At 40.7% G+C, this 14,879-nt stretch overlaps 1 protein-coding gene and 1 long non-coding RNA gene across 7 annotated transcripts in view; one reads left to right on the forward strand and one right to left on the reverse strand.

The window, feature by feature from the left end:
• NAV1 (neuron navigator 1) overlaps window positions 1-9,677 on the reverse strand; it is a 199,889-nt gene extending 190,212 nt beyond the window's left edge. For 5 of the 6 annotated variants that reach the window (XM_075195619.1, XM_075195617.1, XM_075195618.1 and 2 more), the window contains exons 1-2: window positions 9,497-9,677; window positions 8,545-9,069 (exon numbers count right to left, since the gene is read on the reverse strand). In XM_075195619.1, coding sequence (XP_075051720.1) covers window positions 8,545-9,055 — 511 coding nt within the window. In that variant the 5' untranslated portion in view covers window positions 9,056-9,069; window positions 9,497-9,677. Of the gene's footprint in view, window positions 1-8,544 lie in introns of all 6 variants that reach the window. The other variant, XM_075195614.1, reaches the window with a different exon arrangement.
• Window positions 9,678-9,781: 104 nt separating this feature from the next.
• LOC142140316 (uncharacterized) overlaps window positions 9,782-14,879 on the forward strand; it is a 131,744-nt gene continuing 126,646 nt past the window's right edge. Inside the window, exon 1 of the long non-coding RNA XR_012688397.1 lies at window positions 9,782-9,966. This is a non-coding gene — a long non-coding RNA (uncharacterized LOC142140316). The remainder of the gene's footprint in view (window positions 9,967-14,879) is intronic.

Raw genomic sequence — 14,879 nt, forward strand, 5'->3', positions numbered from 1 at the left:
TGGGCTACAAAATGCCATTTTACCCACTTTACACTTAACCACAGATATGTGGACAAGTGGAACTGGGCAAACTAAAGATTATATGACTGTGATAGCCCACTGGGTTGGTGATTCGCCTTCACTAGCAGGAACAGTAGCAGCATGTACTCAAGTACGTCACATTTGTCAGAAGAAGGCTACTCTGTGTATAACCGGCTTCACTAAGAGGCATACAGCTGACAATCTGTTACAAAAACTAAGGGATGTCATTGCAACATGGTTTATCCCACTTGGACTCTCCTCGGGATATGTCATTTTTGATAACGCTACCAATATTGTCAGAGCATTACAGATGGGTGAATTCCATCATATTCCCTGTTTTGTTCACACAATAAACTTGGTGGTGTAGAGCTTTTTAAAAAATGACAGGGACGTGCAGGAGATGCTGTCTGTGGCCGGTAAAATGTCTGGACATTTTCGGCATTCGGTGACAGCGTATAGGAGATTGCAGCAGCTGCAAGAGAGTGCCCTGCCACCAACTGAAGCAAGAGGTGTGACAAGGTGGAATTCCACCCTGTATATGCTTCTGAGGATGGAGGAACAGCGAAAAACCATCCACGCTTACTCCACAAGCCATGACATTGGGAAAGGAGGGGGGATGTATTTTAGTCAAGCGCAGTGGTCAATACTTTCCGTATTGTGCAAGGTGCTGAAAACATTTAAAGTAGTCACCTGTGAAGTGAGTTCAGAGACTGCGAGCTTGAGTCAAGTGATTCCCTTAGACTTTTGGGAAAGCAGCTTGAGAAACGGAAGGAGGAGATTAAACAAAGCTAAGTATGTCGGACTTGTAGATCAAGTACTTTATTCGCTTCGCCAGGATCCAAGAGTTATCAAAATCTTGAAATCACTACATTTTGGCTACTGTGCTTGATCCTCAGTTTAAGACCTATGTCTTCTCTTTGTTTTCAACTGACCCAGATCTGAAGAGATGCAAGGAGCTCCTGGTGAGCAAGATGACAGCTCAAGTGTTACGTGACAGGACAGCGTCTCCTCCTTTAGTTTCTCACTCAACTTCTGCTAGGAAAAAACTTTCACAAGAGACCCAGGGATGATGCAGGTGACTCAGCACCAAATTTTGACATCTGGTCTGGTCTAAAAGAATTGACTAAAAAACGTGATACCTCTGCCGTAAATCCACCTGATCCTACTATCAACATCCAAATGATGGTGGAGGATTATTTTCACAACAGCATAGAAATAGACACATCAGACAGTCCCTTTACATACTGGGGGGAAAAAAAGGGAATTTGGAGACCCATGTACCAACTCGCTTTGCACTGCCTAAGCTGCCCACCCTCCAGTGTGTACTCGGTAAGAGTTTTTAGCACAGCCGGGAACCTTGTCAGCGTCGTAGGAGGCTACTTCCTCAAAATGTAGAAAAGATGATGTTCATAAGAATGAACTTCAAGTTCCACGAGGAAGGCCTTTACCGCCAAATACATTAAAATACTGAGACTTCTGTTACTGTGGATTCCAGCGCTGATGAAGTAATAATGTGTGAGGATGATGTACACACTGATAAGGATGAGGATGAGGGTGGTTTTGACAAAACCAAAACCAAAACACGAAGCTAATCCAGATCCAAAACCAAAACCAAACCCACTTCACAGGGGTCAGTGAGCATCTCTAATTTCTATTAACACTTACTATACACAACATTGCATATCCTGGACCTACCACTCTGCATTCTTATGACAATTATCACAACAAAAATGAAATATACAGTATATAAAATATGATAAACATGATGGTCCTGGTACTGTAATATATAATGTCGGGGTTTACCCAAGAAAATTTTGCCAGTCGGGTGACATCAAGAAGTAGCCGGTTCGGGGCAGTTCTACTACTTTGTAATAATATGGAAAAAAGTTGGAGATTTTTGCCCACACCTGCCAGGTGTGGGCAAAAATGGTTTATTATATTCTAATAGAACTCTGTTTGCCTCCAAGAGTCGGGTGGCAATTAAAAACCGCCGAGTAGAGCACCCAGGTGCTGGGGAGAACACTGAATGTTATAATCACATGTGATATTGAATTGAAAATTGATCCTGCATTGGAGATTCAGGTCCATGTCACCTGCTTTATACACTTTAACTATTATAACCTTAAAGTGTACCTCAAAACTATAGATACACTTTAAGCTTACAAATTTCAGAAGTATGGTTTACCCTTTGTAATTTAGTAATGTATGAATAACAATATTAGGTAACTGAAATATAAGAGGAAATGTACAATGATGAGGAAAATGTATACATTGATCTTATATTGTGCAGGTCGTCTTTGCTATTACAGAACATACATAATAGTACAGAGCTATGTGGGGGAGCTAGAAATCAGACATCGGGCGGGAATTCAACTCAGCGAGAAGTGTCTCGTGGGCAATCTGGAGACTCTGTCCGTGTATATTTTTATTGAAGTATGAGCTCATTTTTCCTCCCTCCCCATAAAGGTGCGAGGAAAACTGAGCATATATTTTTACCGTAGTAACTGTAAAACTGCGCAGCCACGATGTTCCTGAGAACATCGCTGCTAACTGAATTCCTCCCACTGAGTGGTGTTGCTGCTGGGGATGAAATCAGGGATTCTGTGACCCATGTTTAAAAAGATCCAGCACAACAAACCCGAATGAGGTTCCATTTATGACACAATTAAGCTATATAATATTTATTTATGGAAATCATGCACAATATATCACTGAAGACTCCCACAAATATACAGTATATGGAGTTGGTTGTATTCCTTTAAACCCAGATACACACCCAAGTGCAGTAAGATGTAAACAATAGTTGGTAAGGTACAAGATAAACAATTCAGTGACTACAATATTAATAATTTCAAAATACAGAACATTTTCAAAATATAGTATATACTAATAAATTCTATGCTGTGTGAAGCATAAAGAAACATTGATAATTCATAGCTACATGTGCACTGTATTCTGTACAGTATCTGCTGATAGCGACAATCAATAAAATCACAATGTGCATTTTTTTAATTCTCTGATGCTCCAGTGACAATTATCTTGCAGTATAAACAGCAATATAGTTGTGATTACAAAGTTTATAGTACAAGGCATGCCCACTTTACACACTATTAAGGGTTTTTTGCCTGCAGTAGTGCAGTAACAAAGAGATTTTACTCTCTTATAGGCAGTGATGTACCACTCCCACACATACAGCATTAGCTCTGCAGCTCTATCCTGCAGTTCACACTTCTGCTAATTCTAGTCTGCAACTCCATAGCTGTCCCTTTAACCACACACGTCTACTTTAGCTTGTACTCCAAAGTGTATTTGCACATTCCTTGACTTGTTTCTGTTGATTCTGTAGCAACCTTTTGAGTTTTTAGGTAAGTCAAAAGCAAGATTCTAATCTAGCTAAGCAATTTCACACAGCTCACTATCAATTGAGACAAGGTGCATCACATTTTCTTAATAATAGGGCAGTTTGTTTTCATACCATACACATTACTTTTTTAGTGCTTATTGCCCATTCCTGTGGTTTTTTTTTGGCCAGACTGAACTACTTCTCAGTACCTGCAACTAGTCTTTATGCGAGGTCACATGTGTTTTATTCCCTGGCATAAAATAAAAATAAAAGGATACATCAATGTTATCCACACATTGATATACTGATCCTTTGGCAGTTTTTGTTTTTGTTTACACAAACAAAAGAAATAAAACACAAGCAAGTTTTATTATATAATATCTAGAAAATTAAGAAAATAGAGGAAAACCTGTCTTGAGCTGGGTACACACTACAGGTTTATCACACAATTATCGTGCCAATCACACGATAAAAGACAGTTAGATCCGATATAGCATTAGTGTCTACGCTCCAATGATCATGTTTTATAGTACCAAAGCACATCTTATCGTTATTTGATTTTATTACCAGACTAAAAATCTCTATAAACGATGTCAGGCAAAATCTGAAGTATGTATGCACTCACGACAAGCAGTGTAGGCAGATCTGCATAGACTTTAGAGCAGGCCTGTCCAACCTGCGGCCCTCCAGATGTTGTGAAACTACAAGTCCCAGCATGCCCTTCCAGCTATCAACAGGTTGTCTACTGGCAAAGCATGCTGGGGCTTGTAGTTTCACAACATCTGGAGGGCCGCAGGTTGGACAGGCCTGCTTTAGAGAGTCCCAATCTTTTCAGCCGATGATTATGACAAATGAAGAGCACAGATCTGAAGGTAAATCGTATAGGTTTGTACATAGGAAGAAGCATGCTGATCTGGACTTTCAGTTGTTGGTAAAATTGTTAACGATATCGCATTGGGAGAAATTTTCTGTAGTGTGTAACCAGCCTTAGAATGTCTTCCACCTAGGAAGAGGTTTGGGCAGCAACTCACTCCATATGAGATAACCCATATATAACCCACAACTGCAGTACAATATTATGCATCACTTAGGGCATCATCCAGACTAACTGTCCTTCACATACACTGTTAGCTACTATTCTGAAACCAAAATAAATATTATGTTTTGCAAAAGTCCAAAACAAAGTCATTCAGTTCAGCCACAAAATTGGTAAAATTACCTACACAGAGTTTTACAGTTGACCAAAACTGTAATGACAATACACTACTAATAGTTAGATTATGTCTAACATTATAACAACAGTAGAGGTCGATTATGAAGGTTTGCAAGTCACAGTGGATCTATATATGTGCAACTGTGCATATTTTACACGTTTGCGCATACACATGTTCATGCACACATTGCGTATGGCTAAGATTGTCCTGCATAACTAAAATCAGCACTTGTTTCACCCTCATTCATGTGTCAGTTAAAGTGGACATTGTATCTGCATTTATATTTTACTGACAATTATATTCATTTTTTTTAAATATATTTATCTATATGTACATATATGTATACATTGTGCCTTACTTGCGGTATACTTGTGTAGAGGAGCTAGACACTTGATTTTCAAAGTAACAATTTCTGTTACATTCATGCATATACAACTTTTAGGCCACATTGTACGGCCAAAAAGCCATGCAGTGCCCTTCAAAATTAGTTTCTAACCCTGCCAGTTATTATAAATATTTAGGTTCATTTTATTCCAAGTCCTGTCCTGTACTGTCCATCTTCAAGTGCAAACTTTGCTTTTGCCATCATAGTGGTGATTTAATCAGTCAAATACATGCACAGTTCCACACAGCAGGATGCTCGGTCCACAAATGCCAAGTTATGATGTTACAAAGCATTTTCAGGTCCTATGAGATGCAGCTTATTTTCATCCATTTACTACAAATTTTCTTGTAAAAATATCATGTGAGCAGGGTAACAAAGTTAGAGACAGATTTTGTCAGCCTGCTTGCACGATATACTTTCAATGAACTATACCTAACAACAATCCGTACTTTCAGCAGCCAAAAGTGGTGCGATGACAACTGAAATGGGTATGTCACATGTGAAATGGCAGAGGTTTGAGCTGATCTTTGGCATGGTTTGGGAGAGTAGCAGCTGTGGCTTAATCTGCCCTGATTTTCCAATTCAGTATGTTAACTGGTAAAATTGTCAAAATTAAATACATTTTTCTTCATTGAATAGTTGAGCCAAAGATATAGTTATACTGCCAACTCAATGGAAATAGGTTTACCACCTGGAGCAAATCGTTTTCATTATACTACACAAGGTTAGTGTAAAAATCCCTCAATATAAGTGGTACATCGATGCACACAACTTAAAAGTCTAATTTCCCCTCATATCCCTCCAAATAAAATGGCCATTTTGCATAATCGAAATTAGCTAGTTCTTTGCTATGGCTAAATTTAACACAACAAAGTGACATTTCATGCTATCCCTGATAAGTATCTCAGAAACAATCTTCTAAGCTGTATTCTTATGCAAAAACTTGATTAAAACGGATTTTAATTGTATTTAAACTTAATTTGGGGCTGCATCTCTTTGAAGTGTCTAGTTTTCAGTATGACCGAAAATTGAACATTCTTCTCAACAACTGGACAATGACATACAAAATAAAAAACAGGTGGGTACAGCTAATTGTATAGAAATGTAAAAGACATTACTTTGTAACATTTAAATGAGGTCTGTCTCTTGAGAGAGAGAATCTCACCAATTGAGTGGTCATTTATAATGCGCCAAATAGGCACTCTGTGGGCCAAATGCTCATTAGCAGGTGTGCCAGTGTGCATAGGTATACAGAGCAAGATAGTCAAAATGGTCTTATTTGTAGATTAGAAACATTTTGTGTAGGCAAAGTGAAGAAGGTGTTTACAGAGAAGTAGGCACACCAGTGTGCTGGATTTTGTTGAACATTCCAAAAACATAATTTCAGTTCACATAATGAGATTATTGTAATGAGATAAATGGGTGAAGAACACTTGCATTTTGCACCAGCTCAGAGCTGGAGAAGATCTGCACCTCCATGTTGCATTTCAGTTTGCACTCCAAGTAATGTAATAAAATACTTCACCCAAAAATGGTAACTGCAATAAATACAGTGTACATGTCACCAGACTCATGTTTATAATAGGAACTACAGGTGGCTAAAACAAGCAATATTTTTCGAGAAAAAGTGAAAAGTTTATTTGAAAGTGATGGTACTAAAGAGGCAGAAATTTGACTTTGCCAGGATCTAGACTTTTCTTTCAGGGAGGGTGCTTTAGTAAAGCACCCCCCCCCCCTTCCCTAACCTCTGTGATAATGAAAAAAATCAGGCCCAGACCTCTGGTGGCATTAAAATATCTGTAATAATACAAAACTTCCAGACCTCTGGGGCATTAAAATATAAATTCTCCCCCTCCCTAATCTTTATTGGTGTAAAATAAGACCCAAAACCTGTGGAGGCGACCCAATTAAATTACTTATCCCACCTGCAGCCCCTCGCTGTTTATCTGTGCACTGTACAGGCCATGTGCCAGCATTCTGCACTCTTATTGGTAGATAGTTCCAGCCATATACCAGAGTGTGAAAACCTTCCGCTACTCCAATTGGTGAATGGCCAGGACCATCCATCAATCATTGTGCATGACCCTGTAACTGAGCGGCTGTACACTGCATGGCTGTGCCTGCATGCTGGCCGCCAGGCACATCTATCTAGTGTACGCTGATGGAAGCGCCCCTCTTGATCCGCCACCAGACTTAGATGTAAGGTTTGTACTTTTGCACAATTTTTGTAGAAGACTAGGTGTTTTTTGCTGTGCACTTTGTAAATTACCTGCAGTTGCTATTTTAATCTTAGAACATATTGACAAATTCTCCAAACATTGAAACACTAAACAATATATGCTATGGCAGATTTCTCTTTTAAGGTAAAAGCTTCCCATGCAGTGAATCTATTCCAAGTTGATTTTCCTTTATTGTTATAACGTAACTACAAGACCCAGTAATATCCAGAATTCACTATATCCTGTGTGCATTATTGCCCAACTAACTACTTTATGATCTCTACACAAATTGCAAAATTACAAAGCACAAGCACCTCTGTGTAGGCTTATTCACATCAATGCATTTGTTGCGCATAAAAAACACATAATCATAACCACCATTTATTTATATAGCACCACCAGTTCTGCAGCGCTGTACAGAGAATATATCTGACATTCACATCAGCCCCTGCCCCATTGGAGCTTACAATCTAAAATTCCCTAACACACCAAGTACTGTTAATTTTGTGAGCTGCCAATTAACCTACCAGTATGTTTTTTGGAGTGTGGGAAAAAACTGGAGCACCTGAAGGAAACCACACAAACTCCGCACAGATAAGTCCATGTTTGAGAACCCAATTCTGTGAGGCAGATGTGCTAACCATTAAGCCAACATGATGCCCGGCCATCCTTTTACATTTGTAATGGTTTCAGCCAAAGTCCAGTTAATTTAATAAATGGAAAAACAAATTACTAATGAATGAATATAGCATGTTGAGTTGGAAAAAAGAACAACGCAATATCCTATAATGCCAAAGGGAAGATGTGATTGGTGCCTGATAAATCAAAGTTTAGTATTTTACATATAGTTTTTACATAGTTTTAATGCAGTTCAGTGCATTTTGCACAAAAGGAAATGACAAAAAAGCACATGGGCACTAGCACATGCTGACTTCTACTGAAGTCAGTCAAAGGTCATCTACAACACAAACAAAAAGACCGGAGAAACATGCAGCAACATTTTTAACAGATTAAACTGAGTTTCTAGTTTCTTCTAAAGAAGCAGTTGCGCTCAGTTTTGGCTATAACCACTTAGCACTTGCATTTAAATGGTACCCTACTCATCCTTTAGATTAATCATTTACACTGAAGGAAACCAAGTTCTGTCGCTTAAAAATATGCTGGTTCACAAAGTTCTCATGTGGTATATCTCACAAATCTTATTATTATACCTCACAACAAAGGATTCATCTCCATCGCAGGAAAAAAATAAGTTTTTAATGCTTTGTTAAAAACTGATTTTCAAAACTTTTGATTTTCATCAAATCCTGTTGTCATGACCATCCCTGACTAAATTACCCCACAATTGTCTTTTTGGCTTACCCAACATCTGGCTGAAGAGCAGCTGTTCCAAATCACCTAGGACAGTCACCACTAGTTCAGGGTCCACCTTAAGAAACGTCTTCTTGTCATCAGAAGGCTCTTTTGCAGATTCCTCTGCTGAAGAGCCACCAGGCATTGAGTCTGAAGCTTTGCTGAGTGGCTTAACCTCAGCATATGGACCACGAGGAATGCGGCTAGGTGTCCGGGGTTGAAGAAGAGAGTGTTCCGAGCGAGACAATGCCCTAGACATGGCAGGAGATGCCGGGGCTGCAGTATGGTTCCTGGATGGAGTCACTGTAGATAGATCATCACACCAGTCAGGGCCACAGAGACGAAGTTTTTTCTCAGCATCCGTCAACACAGAAAGATTGGTAAGAGAACGCTGACGTCGAAGAGGTGCTCCAGGTAAGCGAGATTCATGGACTGTCGTTGTGGGACCACGAAAAACACGCAGCTCCGCAGAGCGGCCTGGACCCACCCCTGAGGGGGGCTTCACCTTCCTCTGCATCATCACACCTCCCCTCCCTGAAGCAAGAGGGAGTAGGGGAGGGGGAAATATTATAAAAGAGGCATAAATATTGAGGATATACTACATACAGGGAGGACAATAAGGTAGGAACAGGAAACAAAAAAAGAAGAAAATTAATAAAATGTTCAAATGTCAGTATTAGGATAAGATGAGCAATACAGCTAAGGTATCTGAGATGTCTGAGAAAAGGACGTAGACAAAAGGACGAATGGAGACATTACTGTGAGCCAACAAAAATTATACACGAAGAACGAGGAAGGGTGGAGAAGACAGTGTACTATGGTTAGACGATAGAACGATGAATAGTAAACGGAAGGGATAAGGTAACAGTAAGGAAATGGGATAAAATTAGATTACAAGCAAATCTAGGACAAACGGGAAGGGAGCATGATTTTGATAGAGGGATAAAAAATAATAATTTACTTATGAAAAATAAATGAAATCCTGCTTAAAATACAAAAGTCACGGTCCAAGCGATGATGTCTCCAGTTCCTCTGACACCCAGTCAGAGCCGACCCCAAACGGATAGATTGTGCACCCCCTCTTTGGTCCTAGCGGTGCTGGAGCACAGGGCACTCCCTCTGCTTTCTGCTTCCTCTACCTCCCGGAGGATGCTGAGAGAGAGGGAGGAGGGAAGGCGAGAGGAGGGAAGAGGAAGAGACAGAATGGGAGGGGGGAGAGATAGAATAAAGAGGAGGGACAGATTGCTAAAGGAGAGGTATGAAACAAGAACTGAAGGAGGGGGGACTATGGAAGCTGGAAAGAGGGATAGTAGAAAAAGAAAACAGGAGCCAGCCGGCTGGAGAGACAGACTGAAAGAGAGGAAAAAATGGAGAGGAGACTTTAGAGAAGGAAGAAGGTGGACCGTGGACATAAGCTCGTAACAGAAAAAAGTAGGAACACAGCGGATTACCTAGTACCCCGTGTATTAATTCGCTCATATGTTTTTATTAAATGATTTTCTTTCTGTGATGTAGAGCATAGTAGTATACTTATAAGGACGCAAGTGTACTTCTGTACCTAAAGGGGATTATTTAGGTATGTAGACACGTGGATTTAATTGTTTCATGGCATATGTCAGAAACGTTTCACTTAGTACGAGGCTGAAGTTAGCTTCTTATTGGGCCAGCTTCTTATTCGTTTCTAATTCGTGCTCCAGCTTCTTATTCAGAAAAGCTTATATTTAAAGGATTAGATAAATTTGGATCACTGATTTCACATCAAATTAACACCACAGGGGGTCCCTTATACAAAATGCATTAGTATTTCGCCTTACCCAACAAGGTTATGGACATGAAATCAGGGGTCAAAGTGGGCAAAGTCACTATATTTTATCATTTAGAATAAGTAGCTGTAGTTTTTTAAGGCTTAAATGCCGTTGGGCCAGCAATTTGACAGTGGGAATCAACACAGGGTGGTCAGTTACATATAAAACATCTGTCTTTTGCCTGACCCAATGCTGTTTTGGGCATTAAATCATGTGGCAAAGTGGGCACAGATAGCATTTTGAGCATTTTGAATAAGTAGCTGCAGTTTTTCAAGGGTTGATGTTTTTATTAAAAATTGCAACAAAAATAAATCCAGTATCACTTTGTCCAAGATAAAGTAGACTATATACATTATCCAAAGGGTAAAAAGGACCAATATGAACAAAAACTTCACACACCCAATTCTACTACAATCTCATCACAAAACAACTAATACACCACTTCACAAATATAAAAAAACACAAAAAAACACAAAACAAATCAAAAACTTTCCACGAGAGAAACATGCCAACCCTTCGCACAATAGTCTTCATTACCACAACCCCGCCACCAATCTATAATACCACCCACACATCCTTTACTGTCAGGTAACGAAAGCAAACTTTAAATGTATGTAAACCTTACTAACAAAAATAAAGGGTTTCCACAAAATCTAATAGTGATAAAACAGGATAGATAGCCAAGAATGGAGAGATTGCCAGGTGTTAGTTACCGCTTAGGGAGGTCTCAGCCCCCGCCAAAGTCTACCCCAGATAGCATGCATCCATCCGGCGCCTCTCCATTTCCCTTATTTTCCAAACCTCGTGCAGAATACTATCCACCTCCTCACTACAGGGAAGGATTTTGCCCCTAATGGACACTAAACACCGTGCGCTCTTAGTTACCCACTAAGCCCCGAAAGACACAGAAGGCCTAAAGCATGGGACTCTCCCTTGTAAACCTCTATATTAAAAGGATACAGAAGCAAGAAGTGGTCCATTGTCTCCACCTCCCCATGACATTCCTCCCGTGGACAACCACGATCATCGACACCCCTATGCTTCAGGTTCCCCTTAACAAAGTGCCTCCCTTGAAATGCAAGCCAAGTGAGATCTCTAAACTTCGGAGGAATACGCTTGGAATTCACCAAAGACAGACCCTTCAAGCTTATATTACCTGGGCAATCCTTTAGTAACAGGGGCACATCAAAGTGAGTACGCAAAATCCTCCTCTCCAACACCCTTCTAGAGGAGTGTTTTGCCTCACCCACCTCAATCTGCCATTTCCTTGTCACCTTTAAACCCTGAACCACATAGGCCGGGAGGTATCCATGCTTAACTCGAAGACTTTTTACGGGACCCCCCATCCAACCATGCGTTGAGAAAGGGGTGCACCCAGACAACTGACCCTGACCCTTAATGATTCTGGCAACAGACATATGTAACTGACGTACAAAAAAATTGGGATCAAGTAAGTCTTGATCAAATCAATCCGTTCTCTGTAGGGCAGCTTCCACTTTTTCCAGTTATCCACCTTAGAGGCGGCATCTGTCAGTTTCAATTCCCAATTTCGCTGGGCATAATCACCCGAACCAAATAGAATGCCTAAGATTTTAACCTCTTGACTGGCCTGAGGGAGCGCATCCGGAAGGACAAACTGGCGTCCTACCTCCCCTAACTAGAGAACTTCACTCTTTTATTGGTTTATCTCTGAGCCCGATGCCTCAGAATATTCGCAGATTAGATTTTCAATGCCACACGCCTCGGCCATGTCTGACAAGACTACTGTGACATCATCAGCGTAGGCCGCTACCTTCAAGAGAACATCCACAGCCAGCTGCACTCCCCTCACTGCACCGTTCTCAATCCTCCTGATAAAAGGATCAATCGCAAATACATTGCGATTTACGGTGTCTTACTCCAGATGACACCGTAAAAGTAGGATCCACCCAACCATTTACAAGAGGGAAGCTCTCGGCCTGCCTATAAATGGTACGCAGCCAATCAACCAACCTCACTGGCAGACCATACCTCTCAAGAAGTGCCCACAGATATTCATGATTGACACGATCAAGCGCCTTCCGGATGCCAAGGACAGCATTAAAGATGCTTCGACCCTTCACCGTACAGTGCTGAGAAGTGGAAAGCAATATTTATCAACCTCAGGACCTGCCCCCTTACGGAAATATCCATAACCATACATCTGCCCATGCTTATTTCTATAATCCGCTAAATGCCAGAAAAAAGGACTGCCACTCCACCGTACGGCTCGGCCGCAAGAGACCAATAGGAGGGACCTCGCCTCCACTCCCGTTTGCATTTGTGGAGATCCGCGAGGCGCCCAACCCTAGTCTATTGCAAAAACAAAAAATCAACCTCAAGCGTGTTGAAAAAATCAAAGGCCAAATAAGGAGCTTGATCGGAACGCACAGATGCCACATTAATGGTGGCAAACTGCATGGGTTGGGGGGTCATCATTAAAGATTATAGGCATGGGCATTACCTTCATTACCTCTCAGCATTATATTACCTTACACCTATAAGGCCTTTGACCCTATCCCCGGACTCTGTATACCATCACTTCTGGCCAGGGACACTTCTGACTCAACCACAGGAATTGTCCCCCCTGGGTCCTCCCTTTCTGGATATATTTCCTCCCCTTCCCCCCTGGTTCCATTCCACCCACCTCTCGCTTATCCTGCTCCCTATCCCCCCGATTCCCTCCACTTGAACTACGAACTACCTCAAACATGGTGTCAGTATCCTCAGAAACCTTAGTAGGCTCTCCACCTACTTGAATTACAGACTTGCGAGGAAATATTACACCCACAATATTGATCTCCCCACAATTCTCACCCCCTGCTATACCACCTGTTCCAACCTCAGCACCCACCCCCTTTTGAACAAAGGGTTCAGCCTGCCTAACCCTAACCTTTTCCCTAGTTCTCTGCACTTTGGGCCTCAGGACCATCTCTGCACCAGCAGTACACAAAATTTTTCAACGGCATTTAAACCTTGAAAAACTGACGAGGCTGAAGTTAGCTTCTTATTCGTTTGTAATTCGTGCTCCAGCTTCTTATTCAGAAAAGCTTATATTTAAAGGATTAAATAAATTTGGATCACTGATTTCACATCAAATTAACACTACAGGGGGTCCCTTATACAAAATGCATTAGTATTTCGCCTGACCCAACAAGGTTATGGGCATGAAATCAGGGGTCAAAGTGGGCAAAGTCAACGAGACTGAAGTTAGCTTCTTATTCGGCCAGCTTCTTATTCACTTCTTATTCACACTCCAGCTTATTTTATATAGAAAAGCTTATTTTTAAAAGATTAAATCGAGTTGGATCACTGATTTCACACTAAATTAACACTAAAAGGTGTCCCTTATACAAACTGTAATAGTATTTAACCTGGCCCAACAAGGTTTTGGGCATGAAATCAGGGGGCAAAGTGGGCAAAGTCAACATATTTTATCATTTTGAATAAGTAGCTGTAGTTTTGCAAGGGTTAAATGGCGTTGGACAACCAATTTGATAGTGGGAATCAACACGGGCGGTCATATATAAAACACTTATCTTTTGCTTGGCCCAACACTGTTTTGGGCATGAAATCAAGTGGCAAAAAATGTTAAAATATGGTGACTTTGCCCACTTTGCCCACTTTGCCCTCTGATTTCATGCCCAAACCCTTGTTGGGTCAGAGTAAATACTATTACAGCTTGTGTAAGGGACACTCTTTAATGTCAAACTGATATGAAATCAATGATCCAACTTGATTTAATCCTTTTTATCTGAACAAGAAGCTGGAACGTGGATAAGAAGGTGGCCGAATAAGAAGCTAACTTCAGCCTCCTATTTTTTCTGCTGTTCACTTTCTGTTCCACTTCTTGGGGCCTATTTATGAAAGTAAAAAGTGTGTTCAATCCCCGGATTAACCTCAAAATTCTTATTTACTATCACTGCATCGCAGCAGATATCAATATATATCTGCTGCTTTGCATATCTCTTCGTTTTACTGAGCAGTCGCCATAACAGTGTATGGGCACTGCTCAATATCGCTATTTACTAAAGTTTGATTAAAAAATTGTATAATTTTTTGAAGCTGGCGTACATTTTCATAATTGAAAAGTTTCAGTGCTGTCAGCTCTGCTCCGAAGAGCAGAGCTGGACAGCGCATGTGTGGAGCGATCCCTCCCTGTCGCTTACTACTCTCTCTCTGCAACTGTATAGTGCAGAGATGTTTGTACGCATGCCCAAGGTTTTCAGTCGGAGCATGCGCACTGGAGTGAGTAGAGGACCCCCGTGTATTGCATACTTCTTCGTAAGTGAAGAGGCAGTGGTAAGTATGTTTTCCACTTCACAGGAACAGCAGTTTTTCAGAATTGCTGTTTCTGTGTTGCTTTTTTCATAAATATGAGAAATAGTTCAACCCTTATCAATGCCACAAGGATTGAAAACTATTTTTCATTTTATGCGGTGGTTGATAAATATGCCCCCTTGAAACAGAAATGTTCACAGCAACTATGAAACAAATGTGAACCTTGTTTCATAAAGAGAT

The sequence above is a fragment of the Mixophyes fleayi genome, chromosome 2, assembly GCF_038048845.1.
Source record: "Mixophyes fleayi isolate aMixFle1 chromosome 2, aMixFle1.hap1, whole genome shotgun sequence".
Lineage (NCBI taxonomy): Eukaryota > Metazoa > Chordata > Amphibia > Anura > Limnodynastidae > Mixophyes > Mixophyes fleayi.